This window comes from Gigantopelta aegis, chromosome 15 (genome assembly GCF_016097555.1).
Source record: "Gigantopelta aegis isolate Gae_Host chromosome 15, Gae_host_genome, whole genome shotgun sequence".
In the NCBI taxonomy this organism is placed as follows: domain Eukaryota; kingdom Metazoa; phylum Mollusca; class Gastropoda; order Neomphalida; family Peltospiridae; genus Gigantopelta; species Gigantopelta aegis.
Genome location: NC_054713.1, coordinates 3,394,674 through 3,412,236, shown reverse-complemented (window position 1 = coordinate 3,412,236; position 17,563 = coordinate 3,394,674). Strand labels below are relative to the sequence as shown.

At 38.1% G+C, this 17,563-nt stretch overlaps 1 protein-coding gene across 1 annotated transcript in view; it reads left to right on the top strand.

Moving 5' to 3' along the window:
• Positions 1–17,563, top strand: part of LOC121390274 (metal cation symporter ZIP14-like) — a 38,081-nt gene that overhangs the window by 3,412 nt on the left and 17,106 nt on the right. The window contains exons 2-5 of the mRNA XM_041522055.1: positions 734–900; positions 7,244–7,427; positions 9,914–10,083; positions 16,465–16,590. Of these exons, the coding sequence (XP_041377989.1) occupies positions 734–900; positions 7,244–7,427; positions 9,914–10,083; positions 16,465–16,590 (647 nt within the window). The remainder of the gene's footprint in view (positions 1–733; positions 901–7,243; positions 7,428–9,913; positions 10,084–16,464; positions 16,591–17,563) is intronic.

The following is a 17,563-nucleotide window of genomic DNA, read 5'->3' as shown; positions in this document are numbered from 1 at the left end:
ATCCTGGACACACGCAGTTAAGCTATCTAGGGTTATTTAGGACAGTTGGGGATAGTGGAGGCGTGAGAGAGATTCTCCGGTCTAACACTAGTCCAATAATCCATTAAGGTTTACGCACGCTATCCTGAACACACGCACGCGCACACTTAAACTGTGGGGCTACCTGTCCAGGACAGTGGGAAGTAGTGGTTAGTGAAACGTCTGAATACCAGTTGATACCCGGATACGAACCCAGTACCTACCAGTCTTAACCACTGAGGCCAATCATAGTGTGGGGTACAGCCATGTCTCGGGCATGACGTCACACCCCACGCCATCCATAACGTGCCCACGCTATCTCGAGGTCAAGACGTGTCTGAACACGTTCTGACTCATGGTGTTCCCACGCCATGACTATATATGGGCACGTTTCAAACGCCTTGGAATTTTCCACTCCCCGTTGCCAAGGCTCACATCTGGTTGACACACACACGTCAAAACGATTAAACCCACGCTATCTTGCCATCTGATTTACGACTTCCGCCCCATCTGTTTCCTGTATAGACCCCCGACGGTTAACATACTCATCAAACCCACGCTATCTTGCCATCTGATAGCCATTAACGACTTCCGCACCATCTGTTTCCTGTACATCAAAAGACCAGCTGTCACAGTCAGATAAACCATCCATCATCCGACACCACTCTATGGGTCATTAACGACTTCCGCACCATCTGTTTCCTGTACATCAAAGGACCCCTGGCAGCTGACAAAGCCATTAACCTCGTTAAAGTAGCGTACCCACGCTTAAAGGTCAGCCAGCTGCATGACCCAGAGGTCAATGCACTGAACGTCCCCGTGACGTCATTAGGCCACGCCCCCACGCTTAGAGGTCAGCCAATGAGAAGAGGCCACGCCCAGGTCACGTGACTTCATTTAGTATTCACTCTTTAATAGAAATTTAAAAAAATAGGAAAAAAAAACTATACTGTGTTTTTATCGATTTTCAAAAGGCCTTTGATATGATACATCGGCGTGCAAGGTGAAAATTTGTCACCTGTCCTATTTTCTTTATACTTAAATGACCTGGAAACGTATCTTCTTAGCCAAAACTGCATTGGAGTCTCTCCTGTTATCGATGATCTCGATATATTTCTTGAAGCTGGTATTTGCTTGCTTTCCCTGCTATATGCGGACGACACAGCCCTCCTAGCAACGGACCCACGTGATTTACAAGATACCCTTAACATGGTTCACAATTATTGTAATAAATGGAAGCTTAAAATCAATATCAACAAGACAAAAATATTAATCTTTAATGACACAACCAATGATTACAAGAAAACATTTACCATCGGAAATAAGGTTCTCGAAAACGTTAACGAATATAAATACTTAGGTTTAACTTTTAATAAGCAAAACAAGTTCAACACAACAAGAACATTTCTATCCCAGCAAACTACAAAAGCAATGTATTTCGTTTTATCTAAATCTAAAGATAACAATCTATCAACAGAATGTAAGTTAAAATTGTTTAACACAATGGTATTACCTTTCTTCTGTATAGATGTGAATTATGGGGTTATGAAAACACTGACATCATTGAAAACATACACACACATTTCCTGAGACGCCCTGTTAAAAAGGTACACCGATAGTTATGTTATATGGAGAACTAGGATGTAGACCAATTAAATTAATTATTCAACAAAGAATGATACATTTCTGGGCCACAATTGTATCAGGAAAACAAACAAAACTATCCCTTCTATTGCATGCATTTATGTTACAGGACTCGTCCGTAAATGGACACAACTACACTTGGATTCAACATATCAAACAACCTAGGTATGACTGATATATGGTTGTCTCGAAGATTTTCAACAAAAACCCCCAACTTCTTGAATATATCAAATCGAGGCAGCATGACCAGTACCTTCAAACGTGGAACAATAACATTGCATCATCGTCTAGAGGGGACACAATTTATACAATATTTAAAAATCAGCTAATTTTTGAAAAATACCTCACCATAATCCCTGAAAAACTATGGATCATTATTCTTAAATTCAGAACATCAAATCATTATCTCCCGATTGAAATAGGACGGTGGAATAATACACCAGTAGAAAATAGGTTATGCACACTTTGTGATTCTAACGATATTGGTGATGAATGTCATTATCTATTCACTTGTGCCTTCTTTACTAAGTCTCGAAAAACACTCCTAAAAATATTATTATGTGAACCCCAGTACCCTAAAATTTAAAGAGTTAATGACTAGTAATAAAATAGGTGTCCTAAGAAAAGTCAGCAAATTAATTAAAGAAATTAATGAAAAATTTAAAAGACCATAGATATTTGTATCAACATATACCATATCACTCGAGTTAAATATGCTTTATTATTATATCACAGATATCCCTATTTTAATAAATCGAAATATACTAGTGAACTAGTACATGTATAACTGTATATAATGACGGCCACTATAAAGTCCCCAATATTCTACTATACCTAATAACGGTCACCTGACTTAACGGCCATTATTTTCCACCCAATCAATATGCTTCTGTTATGTCCACTTGACGCTGGTTTATTTCTGTAAATTAAATGTATTTATGTAATTTACTATTCATATACTAAATTATTACACTGTTTAATGTCATGATTGTGCTGTAAACCTTGAATCATTGTCTTATTTAACATATCAGCTGAGATATTATTAATTATTCAAACATGTCACATCCCCATATGCCGTTTAGCTTAGGAATACGTTTGGGTGTAATTAAGTTCTGTTCTGTTCTGTTCTGAAATCTGTGTTTTCATTTTTGGCCGAAAGTTGGCTCAATTTTGTCGCCGAAAGAAAAAGGCAGAAGAAAGCAACAGGCAATGATGACATAAACAAGCTAGTGTGGGAATGGTTTAAAAATGCGACATCTTTTTTTATGACAGTTGTGATATTCTTTAATATATGGGTTCTAATTTTGAACTTGTATATAAGGGTCACTTCTCTATAACGGCCACTTTTGTTAGGTCCCTTGGGTGGCCGTTATATACAGGTTTGACTGTACATGTATAACATTATATAATGAACTACAATTATTCTACTATACCTAATATTATTGACTTATTGTATGTCTGTTATGTCCACTCGTTGTATTTCTGTATACATGTATTTATATAATTTTACTATTCATATACTATATTATTTACTGTTTAATGTTCTCCTGTAAACCCTGTTCTGTCTTGTCACATATTATATTATGTAATTATTCATATTTCTCATATGCCGTTGCCTAATGGCCTGGGTGTAATAAAGTTCTATTCTGTTCTGACGGGTGTTTTTTTTTTGCCGAAAGTTGGCTCAAGTCGCCAAATTATTGGCAGTAGTGAGAAGTTGGAAGATGCTGTACTATTTTGGACCTAACCCAAATTCAAAAACGAAATCACACAACATATGTCTTGTTGACTTGTAACAACTGACCCACTGACAGCAAAAGAAAAACAAATTAACTGGGTTAATACATCAACATGGCTAATGATCTTTTTATGACAATAACTGTTATATACATGTATGTTCTGAATGTAAAATATTCCATTTACAATACAACTTCACTGCATAGCATCTATAGTTGCTCAGTCAGAACATTAGGGTCAGGGTTATATAAATATATTGCACTTTGGTCCTACGCTATTACTCAGAGTTTCACTCTGAGTAATAGCGTAGGACCAAAGTGCAATATATATTTATTACATGCTCTACTCTCTTTTAAAGTATTGAGCACCTTTCAAGCCTTTAACGATAACCACCATTATTATTATATATATATATATATATATATATATATATATATATATATATATATATATATATATATATATATATATATATATATACATACATACATATGACATACTTGCACATGTATACTGTTCATGCAGGATTACACAGTTCTTGTATACATTAGAATCATGATACAGCAGAAATCATTATACATCAATCTGATTAAAATTAGCTCTACTGGTAGGCCAGTAGTTCTAACAGCATTGCGTGGACTCTCATGTCCAGGTGACATTTCTTCTATAAATAACAATTTAAATATCGACCAATTACACTTCGCCTTTTATAGCGTTATTCGTGAGCATACAAATTCTAAACATATCGGGCGAGACTATTTATGCAATATGCGAACTTGTTGGTCTATTTCAACATAAAAAAAATAGTGGAAAAAGTGCAGTAATAAACTCTGGATTGTATACTAGTATAAACAGATTTTATGGCTATACCATCACGGGTTTTTGTTTCGTCTTGAAACGAATTTTATATAAAAATTTATATTGAAATTAGTTTCCGGCATACTTCGTAATTCACCCGAATCATTTCGTATACCCTCGGCATAATCCCGAATTTTTTCAAATTCTTTTCAAATCACTGGCAATATTTTGCAAGTAAGGTCGAATGAAAGGTCAACTGGACATGAGCTCCAACGGGGTGCTGTTAGATCCACAGGTAATAGTAATTAACCAGTGGAGCTAATTTTAATTAGATTGATTATACATGTGCATGATGCAGCAGAAATCATTATACATGTGCATGATGCAGCAGAAATCATTATGTACCTGATACATGTTTGTGGGCTTTTTCCATTCATTATATATATAAAGGATTCGTCACAAGTATTTTTTTAATATGGAAAATATCAACCGAGTGTATGTTAATCAGTATTTGTCGAGGCTATGGCGAGACAAATACCGATTAATTAGACGAGGTGTATATTTTACATATTAAATCACACGGGTAGCGAATTCTATTTATCCTATAAAACTTCTAAAATAACATTTTAATTCAATTTTTATTAAACCACAGTAATAAAGTCGCTGCTATCGGTAATATGATGTCATCACGATTAGCACAAATTAGTTTGATGTCACGCATTTTAACTAAAGCTTTGAAAACGTTACGCTCAGGTACACAGGACTTGTTAGCTTGAAAGCAAATGACCCATCCACAGCAACACATTACCTAGATACCTTGCAAATTCGCATACCATTATTAACCGGGTTAATACACTAAAATTATCACATGGGTTTATGACATGGATATCATGGGTAAGTTATAGGATAAAATAATTCTAATATATTCCACTGATAGATATTTAGCAAGGCCTAAAGATAGCCTTTATGATGATAGTGTCATTATATAAAAGTGATATAATCAGCTGAGAAAACTGACATTGGCACAGTAGCATTCTATTTTGCGGATGTAGCTCCTGGTAAGAGATATGATTTAATCCAAGTGAGATATGGTAATCAGCTAAAACACTGTGACATGGCATACTTTTGTATTCTGTTATGCACCTAACTTTTATACGGTCTAGATGTAACTCAGTTGTACAGCTTTGGGTCATAGAATTCGAATGAATGAATGAATGAATGAATGAATGAATGAATATTGAATGACACCCCAGCACAAAATACAGACATTGAATGTATGCGGTTTTTTAGTTTTTTGTTTGATTTTAAAGTTTCTTTTTTGTTTAACTACACCACTGAAGCATATTGATTTATTAATCATCAGCTATTGGATGTCAAACGTTTGATAATGCTAACACCTAGTCTTCAGAGAAAACCCGCTACATGTTTCAGTTAGCAGCAAGGGATCTTTGATATGCTCTTTACTACAAGACAGCACATACCACAACCTCTAAGCACTGGTTGTAATAGACAGAAAACAATCAGATAAAGGGTGCACCGAGAAGGTTCAGTCATATGACTCAAACACCCCAGGCGAGCACTCAACCTGTAATATTCCACTGGAATGATAACAATTATGTAAACATGATATTTTGGGATTACATCTCATAGTTTAAACTGTGGAGAAATACTGTGGTATGTGCTTTGCTGTCTACAGGCAGTGCATACATGTATACTATATAGAGGATTCATCATGAGTGTTTTTTAATATGGATGCTGGTGGGCCCAGTGGGCTATCTCTCATTCCAGCCAGTGCACTACGACTGGTATATCAGAGGTCATAGTATGTGCTATCCTGTCTGCGGGATGGTGCATTAAAAGATATCTTGTTACTAATGGAAAAATGTAGCAGGTTTCCTTTTTAAGACTATGTCAAAATTACCAAATGTTTGAAATCCAATAGCCGATAATTAATAAATCAATATGCTCTAGTGGTGTCATTAAACAAAACAAACTCTTTTTTTTCTCTTTTTTTAATATGGAAAATATTAACCGAATCTTATGTTCATCGATATTTGTCAAAGCTCTGCCGAGACAAATACCGATTAAGTAGACAAGGTTGATACTTTACATATTACAAAACATGAGTAGTAAATTCTATTTATCGTATAACACTTCTAAAATAGTATTTTAATTCAATATTTAGTAAATCAAAGTTCTGTATACAAGTCTTGTTGGCTGTAAACAAATGACTCATTGACAGCAAAATAATATTAATTGAGTTAATAAAAATTAATGGTAAATATCAAATGGGTTTATGACATGGATATTATGGATAAGTTATAGGATAAAAGAATAATACAGAATGATAAATGATTAAAGTTTAGCACTCTGGCCTTAGGCGTTCATCTTTAAATTTATCTGATGGGTAATGGTGTAGGTCCAACAGCCAATGTGGTTTTTGCATCAACAATCATTCATTCATTGATGAAGTGGAAACCTTAGGTACAAATAACACGAATCCAGGTACACGTATTAAAAAAACAATCATTCATTCATTGATGAAGTGGAAACCTTAGGTACAAATAACATGAATCCAGGTACACGTATTAAATAAACAATCATTCATTCATTGATGAAGTGGGTACAAATAACATGAATCCAGGTACACGTATTAAAAAAACAATCATTCATTCATTGATGAAGTGGAAACCTTAGGTACAAATAACACGAATCCAGGTACACGTATTAAAAAAACAATCATTCATTCATTGATGAAGTGGAAACCTTAGGTACAAATAACACGAATCCAGGTACACGTATTAAAAAAACAATCATTCATTCATTGATGAAGTGGAAACCTTAGGTACAAATAACACGAATCCAGGTACATGTATTAAAAAAACAATCATTCATTCATTGATGAAGTGGAAACCTTAGGTACAAATAACATGAATCCAGGTACACGTATTAAAAAAACAATGTGATATAAATGTACATGTATGTATCTACTGGTATATAATATGAGTATAATTTGAAGTCTAATGAAGACTTATTTTATTTTCAGTGTATCAGCGCGAGAGATATATTCCAGCTGTACTCGTATGCCCTGTCTCACGAGCTGACGTTTCAAGATGTACAAGAGCTATCTCCCGCTTTGTTGTACTCCATGATGAAAACTGACTGTAATCAAACTAAAAGTAACAACACTAGTCATGATGAGGGAAGGGTTCGACCACAGCCACTCGCAGGTGCATGTTCATTGTATAATACATTGTATAATACATTGTATAATTACAGAGGTTTTACTTGACAGAGTAACTCAGATTAAAATTGTAGTGAAACCCCTGTAAACAGGACACATACAGGACCAAGTAAAACGTCTGGTTTTAAGCAGTATCCAGAAAAATAGGTACTGATATTATATTTAAAAAAGGAGCGTAAAAAAATTTCAGTTTAGATTGCATTCTGATTTAGAGAGGGTCCAGTTTTGAGGGCTTTCACCGTATAACCATAAACACTAAACAGTTTCATCTTCGGGTATCTAAAACAAATTCTACATACATGGAATTACATTTAGTTATAGAGATGTTTCCGCACATTGTTTAAATTTAAGTTATGAAAATATTTATGTATTTTTGAATTAACTCAAAGTGGATCTTAACCACCAAACATTTCCATAGATTCGAGACATTTTTTATATTTGTGACAAAGTAAAATGATGTTTAAAGCTGCAGTCCGTGGAATATGTTTATTATTTAAGCATTTAGAATGGATGATCCAGTTCTGTTTGGTACATATAAGGTCCACCACATCGCTACAGTTTCGTAATGCTCGCTTATCTGCATTATCTACAAACGCAATGGCCTGATTTGTTTTCCTTCATTTAGCGGGACGCCAGTAGAACTTGGACTTTACGTGATTTGCGCAGGCGCTAAGCTTCTCACGTGATTTTGAACAAATTTAACTGTCTTGAATGAGGGGTCGCGTCTCATATCTCCAAAACATATTTATATCTATAGAGGTATGGTACAACACCTTTCCAGGGGTCTGTGGGCGATATGCCTTGAAATGTTGACAGTGGCCATCGGTTGGCATGCGCGTTACATGTAAGGGGATGTTAATAATTACGTAACGCTCTAGGGGTTGAGGAAGAGGGTGTTGTGTTCCATTTACGTAACATTTATCAAGACTATATGTTATTTCTATTCATTACTTAGACCTAAAAAAGTAGGTTTTTTAAATGCGCGGTCGGTCTAGAATCGATCCCCATCGGCGGGCTCGTTCCAGCCAGTGCGCCATGACTGGTATATAAAAGGCCATGGTATATGATATCCTGTATGTGGGATGATACATATAAACGATCCCTTGCTAAAAAAAATGTAGCGGGTTTCCAAGGCGTGTGTGCAGGTATTTCAGCGGGGTTGGGGGTTATAGACTGTGTTGAGCGAAGTTTATATGGTGTCATGCTCCCCCAGAAAATATATTTCAATTTGTTTTAGCTTGGGCAGGTAAGGGTTTTGACCCCAATACCCCCCCCCCCCCCCCTTGCACATACACCTGTTTCTTCTTAAATCAATATGCTCTAACATTGATGCCATTAAACAAAACAAACTAACTTTGCCATTTCCAAACGAAAGAATATTTATTTCAATCTGTCGATTTTAACACATGTAAAATTAAGAAGTGAAAACGTTCATTGTCTACTTTAGTATATTTTATTAAAAAATATTATACAATGTGTTACTAGTATACAAACTAAACTTTGAAAGTTCTACTAACACTTTATAAAATATTAATTCTGAAATAGGAAGGTACGATTGTCGATAATACGTTGTTAAGATCAAACCGGTTTTAATGAAAAACTCTAGTACCGTATCCTCAATCGAACGTTCTTCGTACAGCGCAAGATTTCTCATTTCATTTATTGAGATGAACCCTACAATTTCAAATCCGCAAACGCACGTGTCAACTGAACTGACAACAGGCTGTCGTTTGTGCTTTGCCGAGCAATGGCGGCACAGGCGACGAATCGAGCGTGTGCTTTTGACGATCTCCGTTCATAGCGAACATACACGAGTTTTTTAAAAGTGCATTTGAGCTTGTATTTCATATTTGTACATGATGTTATAATATGGTAACCAGAGACTGTAACTTTAAGCTACTAAAAATATTAAAACAACTAGACATACACTGGATATACAGACCCATTCTGAACAACAAAATGTAATTAATATGTTATTTTATTTTTTGAAAAGGCTCTTTTAGTCAGAAAAATGTTACAAACTCTAGACTAGTCTATAAATTTACTCATCTATTACCGTTAATGTTGTTTTTTTCAGGGTGGGATTTTTTTTATTTTTTATATGTGTTGTGATCAATTGGAGGTTATTATCTATTAAAGTTTTTTTTTTTTTTTTCAGTGTGTGGTTTAAAAAAGTTTATTGTTTTTAATGACACCACTAGACGACATTGATTTATTAATCATTGGCTATTGGCTGTCAAAAATTTGGTAATTCTGACATATAGTCTTAGAGAGGAAACCTACATTTTTTCAATTACTAGCAGGGGATCTTTTATATACACAATCCCACAGACAGGATAGCAAATGCCTTTGATATACCTTACACAAACAGCCTTTGATATACCAGTGTGGAATTTGGTCTTCTGTTTGTGACATTGATTGTCGTGTGCTCACTGATTGGGTGATCATCAGTCAGTGTTGTTGTTTTTTCAGTGTGGGGTTTCGGTTTTCTGTTTGTGACGGTGATCAGCTTGTGTTCCCTGATTGGGGTGATCGTCTTGCCGTGTATGAAGAGATCCATCTATCGTCTCGTCCTCGTCTACATGGTGGCGTTAGCTGTGGGCAGTCTGGCTGGAAGTGGACTCTTGTTTCTTATACCAGAGGTAAATCACTATTTCAGGTTCGAAGTTAATGGCAGCACCAGTAGCAATTGCCATAGCAGTGATATGATCTGCTGTTGGTCAGTACTTCAGGCTTGCATTTCAGGTAGCCATAGCAGTGATATGATCTGCTGTTGGTCAGTACTTCAGACTTGCATTTCAGGTAGCCATAGCAGGATATGATCTGCTGTTGGTCAGTACTTCAGGCTTGCATTTCAGGTAGCCATAGCAGTGATATGATCTGCTGTTGGTCAGTACTTCAGGCTTGCATTTCAGGTAGCCATAGCAGTGATATGATCTGCTGTTGGTCAGTACTTCAGGCTTGCATTTCAGGGCCCCATTCCACCAAACGATCTTAATGCTAAATGCATACGGTAGTAATGCATGGTAGTTACGGAACTGACCCAGGGAATGTAACGTAAACCATGGGTATAGAACTTAATGGCAGTACTGACAGCAATTGCCATAACAGTGATATGAATTGCCATGGCAGCGATATGAATTGCCATAGCAGTGGATATGAATTGCCATAGCAGTGGATATGAATTGCCATGGCAGTGATATGAATTGCCGTGGCAGTGATATGAATTGCCGTGGCAGTGATATGAATTGCCGCGGCAATGATATGAATTGCTATGGCAGTGATATGAATTGCCATAGCAGTGGATATGAATTGCAATGGCAGTGATATGAATTGCCGTGGCAGTGATATGAATTGCCGTGGCAGTGATAGAATTGCCATGGCAGTGATATGAATCGCCGTGGCAGTGGATATGAATTGCCATGGCAGTGGATATGAATTGCCATAGCATTGATATGAATCGCCATAGCAGTGATATGAATTGCCTTGGCAGTGGATATGAATTGCCATAGCAGTGATATGAATTGCCATGGCAGTGATATGAATTGCCATGGCAGTGATATGAATTGCCATGGCAGTGATATGAATTGCCATGGCAGTGATATGAATTGCCATGGCAGTGATATGAATTGCCATGGCAGTGATATGAATTGCCATGGCAGTGATATGAATTGCCATTGCCATAGCAGTGATATGAATTGCCATGGCAGTGATATGAATTGCCATAGCAGTGATATGAATTGCCATGGCAGTGATATGAATTGCCATGGCAGTGATATGAATTGCCATGGCAGTGATATGAATTGCCATGGCAGTGATATGAATTGCCATGGCAGTGATATGAATTGCTATGGCAGTGATATGAATTGCCATGGCAGTGATATGAATTGTCATGGCAGTGGATATGAATTGCCATGGCAGTGATATGAATTGATATGGCAGTGGATATGAATTGCCATGGCAGTGGATATGAATTGCCATGGCAGTGATATGAATTGCCGTGGCAGTGATATGAATTGCCATGGCAGTGATATGAATTGCCATGGCAGTGATATGAATTGCCATGGCAGTGATATGAATTGCCATGGCAGTGATATGAATTGCCGTGGCAGTGATATGAATTGCCATGGCAGTGATATGAATTGCCATGGCAGTGATATGAATTGCCATGGCAGTGATATGAATTGCCGTGGCAGTGATATGAATTGCCATGGCAGTGATATGAATTGCCGTGGCAGTGGATATGAATTGCCATGGCAGTGGATATGAATTGCCTTGGCAGTGATATGAATTGCCATGGCAGTGGCAGTGATATGAATTGCCATAGCAGTGATATGAATTGCCATGGCAGTGATATGAATTGCAATAGCAGTGATATGAATTGCCATGGCAGTGATATGAATTGCCATGGCAGTGATATGAATTGCCGTGACAGTGATATGAATTGCCATGGCAGTGATATGAATTGCCATGGCAGTGATATGAATTGCCATGGCAGTGATATGAATTGCCATGGCAGTGATATGAATTGCTGTGGCAGTGATATGAATTGCCATGGCAGTGATATGAATTGCCATGGCAGTGATATGAATTGCCATGGCAGTGATATGAATTGCCATGGCAGTGATATGAATTGCCATGGCAGTGATATGAATTGATATGAATTGCCAGTGGCAGTGATATGAATTGCCATGGCAGTGATATGAATTGCCATGGCAGTGATATGAATTGCCATGGCAGTGATATGAATTGCCATGGCAGTGATATGAATTGCCATGGCAGTGATATGAATTGCCATGGCAGTGATATGAATTGCCATGGCAGTGATATGAATTGCCGTGGCAGTGATATGAATTGCCATAACATCGATATGAATTGCCATGGCAGTGATATGAATTGCCATGGCAGTGATATGAATTGCCATGGCAGTGATATGAATTGCCATGGCAGTGATATGAATTGCCATGGCAGTGATATGAATTGGCAGTGGATATGGCATGGCAGTGATATGAATTGGATAGTGATATGAATTGCCATGGCAGTGATATGAATTGCCATGGCAGTGGATATGAATTGCCATGGCAGTGATATGAATTGCCATGGCAGTGATATGAATTGCCATGGCAGTGATATGAATTGCCATGGCAGTGATATGAATTGACATGGCAGTGATATGAATTACTATGGCAGTGATATGAATTGCCGTGGCAGTGATATGAATTGCCATGGCAGTGATATGAATTGCCATGGCAGTGATATGAATTGCCATGGCAGTGATATGAATTGCCATGGCAGTGGATATGAATTGCCATGGCAGTGATATGAATTGCCATGGCAGTGATATGAATTGCCATGGCAGTGATATGAATTGCCGTGGCAGTGATATGAATTGCCATGGCAGATATGAATTGCCATATGAATTGCCATGGCAGTGATATGAATTGCCATGGCAGTGATATGAATTGCCATGGCAGTGATATGAATTGCCGTGGCAGTGATATGAATTGCCATGGCAGTGATATGAATTGCCATGGCAGTATATGAATTGCCATTGATATGAATTGCATGGTGATATGAATTGCCATGGCAGTGATATGAATTGCCTTGGCATTGGATATGAATTGCATGGCAGTGATATGAATTGCTATGGCAGTGATATGAATTTGCAGTGATATGGCAGTGATATGAATTGCCATATGGCATGATATGAAGTGGCAGTGATATGAATTGCTATGGCAGTGATAAGAATTGACATGGCAGTGATATGAATTGCCATGGCAGTGATATGAATTGCCATGGCAGTGATATGAATTGCCATGGCAGTGATATGAATTGCCATGGCAGTGATATGAATTGCCATGGCAGTGATATGAATTGCCATGGCAGTGATATGAATTGCCATGGCAGTGATATGATGGCAGTGATATTGCCGTGGCAGTGATATGAATTGCCATGGCAGTGATATGATATATGAATTGCCATGGCAGTGATATGAATTGCCATGGCAGTGATATGAATTGCCATAGCAGTGATATGAATTGCTATGGCAGTGATATGAATTGCCGTGGCAGTGATATGAATTGACTTGGCAATGGATATGAATTGTCATGGCAGTGATATGAATTGCCATGGCAGTGATATGAATTGCCGTGGCAGTGATATGAATTGCGCAGTGATATGAATTGCCTTGGCAGTGATATGAATTGCCATGGCAGTGATATGAATTGCCATGGCAGTGATATGAATTGCCATGGCAGTGATATGAATTTGCAGTGATAACATTGATATGAATTGCCGTGGCATGGCAGTGCAGTGATATGAATTGCCATGGCAGTGATATGAATTGCCGTGGCAGTGATATGAATTGCCATGGCAGTGATATGAATTGCTATGGCAGTGATATGAATTGCCGTGGCAGTGATATGAATTGACATGGCAGTGATATGAATTGCCATGGCAGTGATATGAATTGCCATGGCAGTGATATGAATTGCCATGGCAGTGATATGAATTGCCTTGGCAGTGATATGAATTGCCGTGGCAGTGATATGAATTGCCATGGCAGTGATATGATATGAATTGCCGATATGAATTGCCATGGCAGTGATATGAATGAATTTGCAGTGATATGAATTGGCAGTGATATGAATTGCCATGGCAGTGATATGAATTGCCTTGGCAGTGATATGAATTGCCATGGCAGTGATATGAATTGCCATGGCAGTGATATGAATTGCCATGGCAGTGATATGAATTGCCATGGCAGTGATATGAATTGCCATGGCAGTGATATGAATTGCCCAGTCGATATGGCCAGCAGTGATATGAATTTGGCAGTGATATGAATTGCCATGGCAGTGATATGAATTGCCATGGCAGTGATATGAATTGCCATGATATGAAGTGATATGAATTGCCTTGGCAGTGATATGAATTGCCATGGCAGTGATATGAATTGCCATGGCAGTGGATATGAATTGCCTTGGCAGTGATATGAATTGCCTTGGCAGTGATATGAATTGCCATGGCAGTGGATATGAATTGCCGTGGCAGTGATATGAATTGCCATGGCAGTGATATGAATTGCCTTGGCAGTGATAAGAATTGCCGTGGTAGTGATACGAATTACCGATGCCAGTTTTTCGCCACTGGATAACAATTGTTTGCTGTTGGTTGAAAGGATAATTTTTGGTTTTCATCTTGTGTTTATTTGCTGCAAAAGGTATGGGTTTACACACAGCTGGCTCAACACTGCCATATGACAAAAAGCTTTCAAATTATTGAGTCCTAGACCATATACGAGTTATGCCTAAAATATTTAAGGTAATCCATTTCATTGTACATAACCTATTAGAACTGTGTATATGATGTCTTAAAGGTAATTCACATTTGAAAAAACTTATTACACAATGTGTGAGCATTCTGCATAGAAAACACTAGCCCGAGTACTCTGACTGTAAGAGAGCTAGACGGACATTTGGACATAAACACGCTCTCATTACAGTCAGAGACCAAGCTATGTATTTTTTTGGCAATTGCCGACAACCAAAAAGTTGTCAAAGATTTCCGCTCTAATACCACAACAATGTCAAATATTTGGTAATTTTATCAGTTTTAGAGAGGAAACCCGCTACATTTTATCATTAGTAGCAAGTGATCTTTACAGGCCTATGCATATCCCACAGACAGGATAGCACAAACAACGGCCTTTGATATGCCAGAGTGGTACACATGCCAAACAGGCATACGACTCGTAGATAAAATACTTTTTTGACCTTGAGAAAACGTGAATGTAATATTGTTTCTGTGTGTGTGTGTGTGCGCGCGCGCGTGTACCACTCTGTCGCTTTGGTGATTGTCCACAGCCCTGTGGTAAAGCGCTCAATGGATGTGTTGTCGGTCTGGGATCGATCCCCGTCGGTGGGTCCATTGCCCTATTTCTCGCTTCACCCAGTGCACCACGAATGGTATATCAAAGGCCGTGGTATGTGCTTGCTAGATCACTTGCTATTAATGATAAAATGTAGCGGATTTCCTCTCTAACACTATGATAAAATTACCAAATATTTGACATCCAATAGCCGATGATTAATGAATCAATGTGCTCTAGTGGTGTCGTTACACAAAACAAACTTTTTTTGTGATTGTCGGGCATTTGTCGTTTTGAGACGGCCCCTGGAAGACGGAATGGCTGAGTGGGCGATCATGTGACGCAACGTCACGATATAGGTCGGCGAACTTAGAATTCTGCTGTCCGGAGTTTGCCGAAGCTTAGCTGAATGTGGGTGCTGTCGGGTTTCTTTCTGTAGTGTGTGTATTAGTGATTGATATCTGATTTTTTTTTAATCAAGTAACTCGAAAATGGTCGATGTAAATGCATTTGACGTCAAACATAGGATTGTTGTGGTATTAGAGCGGAAATCTTTGACAACTTTTTGGTTGTTGGCAATTGCCAAAAAAATACATAGCTTTGTCTCTGACTGTAATGAGAGCGTGTTTATGTCCAAATGTCCGTCTAGCTCTCTTACAGTCAGAGTACTCGGGCTAAGAAAACACATGAATTCATGATTCTTGCAATTTTCGGAAGCCTGTTTTTCAAGTCAGTTTTAGGTTTTTAACATAGTGCAACTGCATCACTTAATCAGGGGCGGCGCAGACGGTACGGCCGGTATGACCATGGCCATACCACATTTTTTAAATTTAGTATATCCGCTAAAATATTCGCATCCTTCGAACACTCGGCACGGTTGCCTCTGGCAACCTCAAGCCGTACCACTATTTTTTACACTCTGCCACCCCTGCTTATTGGTTTAGAGATTCCAATACATTTGTAAATTACATCTACACAGGTACTAGGTATTACTGATTAGCAGCAATGAATTTGCACTTCACCACAGCTGTAGAAACCAACATGAATCCAAATACCATATAGTTTACATGTATTAATTTCTGTCAAAATTTGATTATTTCCCATTAAAGCAGTCTTTAACAGTTTATATGTTTGTAATGTTATTTTTAAACAGGCATTTGGTCTGGTTGGTCAGGATGACCACATGGGTTACATTTGGAAGGCTACGGCCATCATGGGAGGAATCTATCTCTTCTATCTGACCGAGCGAATCATGCGCATCCTCGTCACTTGGAGAGAGGTGAGTTCTTTGTTGTTGTTGTTGGTTGTTTGTTTTTTGACATGTTGCATGTTGGTGGAAATTATTTTTCTTGCATGAACTACATGTAGTATGTTCTCTATTGACATAATTGGTAAAGTGCTTGTCTGATGTGCAGTCGGTCTGAGATCGATCCCCGTTAGTGGGCCCATAGTGGGCATACCAAAGGCCGTGGTATGTGCTATTCTGTCTGTAGGATGGTGCATATAAAAGGCCGTGCTATGTGCTATCCTGTCTGTAGGAAGGTGCATATCAAAGGCCGTGGTATGTGCTATCCTGTCTGTAGGATGGTGCATATCAAAGGCTGTGGTATGTGCTATCCTGTCTGTAGGATGGTGCATATCAAAGGCCGTGGTATGTGATATCCTGTCTGTAGGATGGTGCATATCAAAGGCCGTGGTATGTGATATCCTGTCTGTAGGATGGTGCATATCAAAGGTCGTGGTATGTGTTATCCTGTCTGTAGGATGGTGCATATCAAAGATCCCTTGCTACTAGTGGAAAAGTGTAGCCTGTTTTCTCTCGAAAACTGTATGTAAAAAATGAACAAATGTTTGACATCCAATAGCCGGTGATTAACAAATGAATGTGCTCTAGTGGTGTTTTTTAAAAGAAAAACTAACTATTGACATTGGCTTTACCAGAATTGTTTTTACAAGTGTTCATTTTTGTAGTAAACAACATGTAGGTCCATTTTATGACTAAAGAAACAAACTGTAAAAATTAAGAATTAACTAAAAAACATTAGCTAACATGAGAGTCGTTCCCACGCTCCAATATCCCCCCCCCCCCCCCCAAACCAGTGATATACTTGATATTGGAAGAATAGTTTTATTTTAACAAGATGCCAAACTACAACCCGAATATGCAATTAATATGCATACACAGACAGCCATGTTCATGCAGCCACCTGTATTAAGCAGCTGCTTGTAAGAGGCTATCAAACACATCTCCC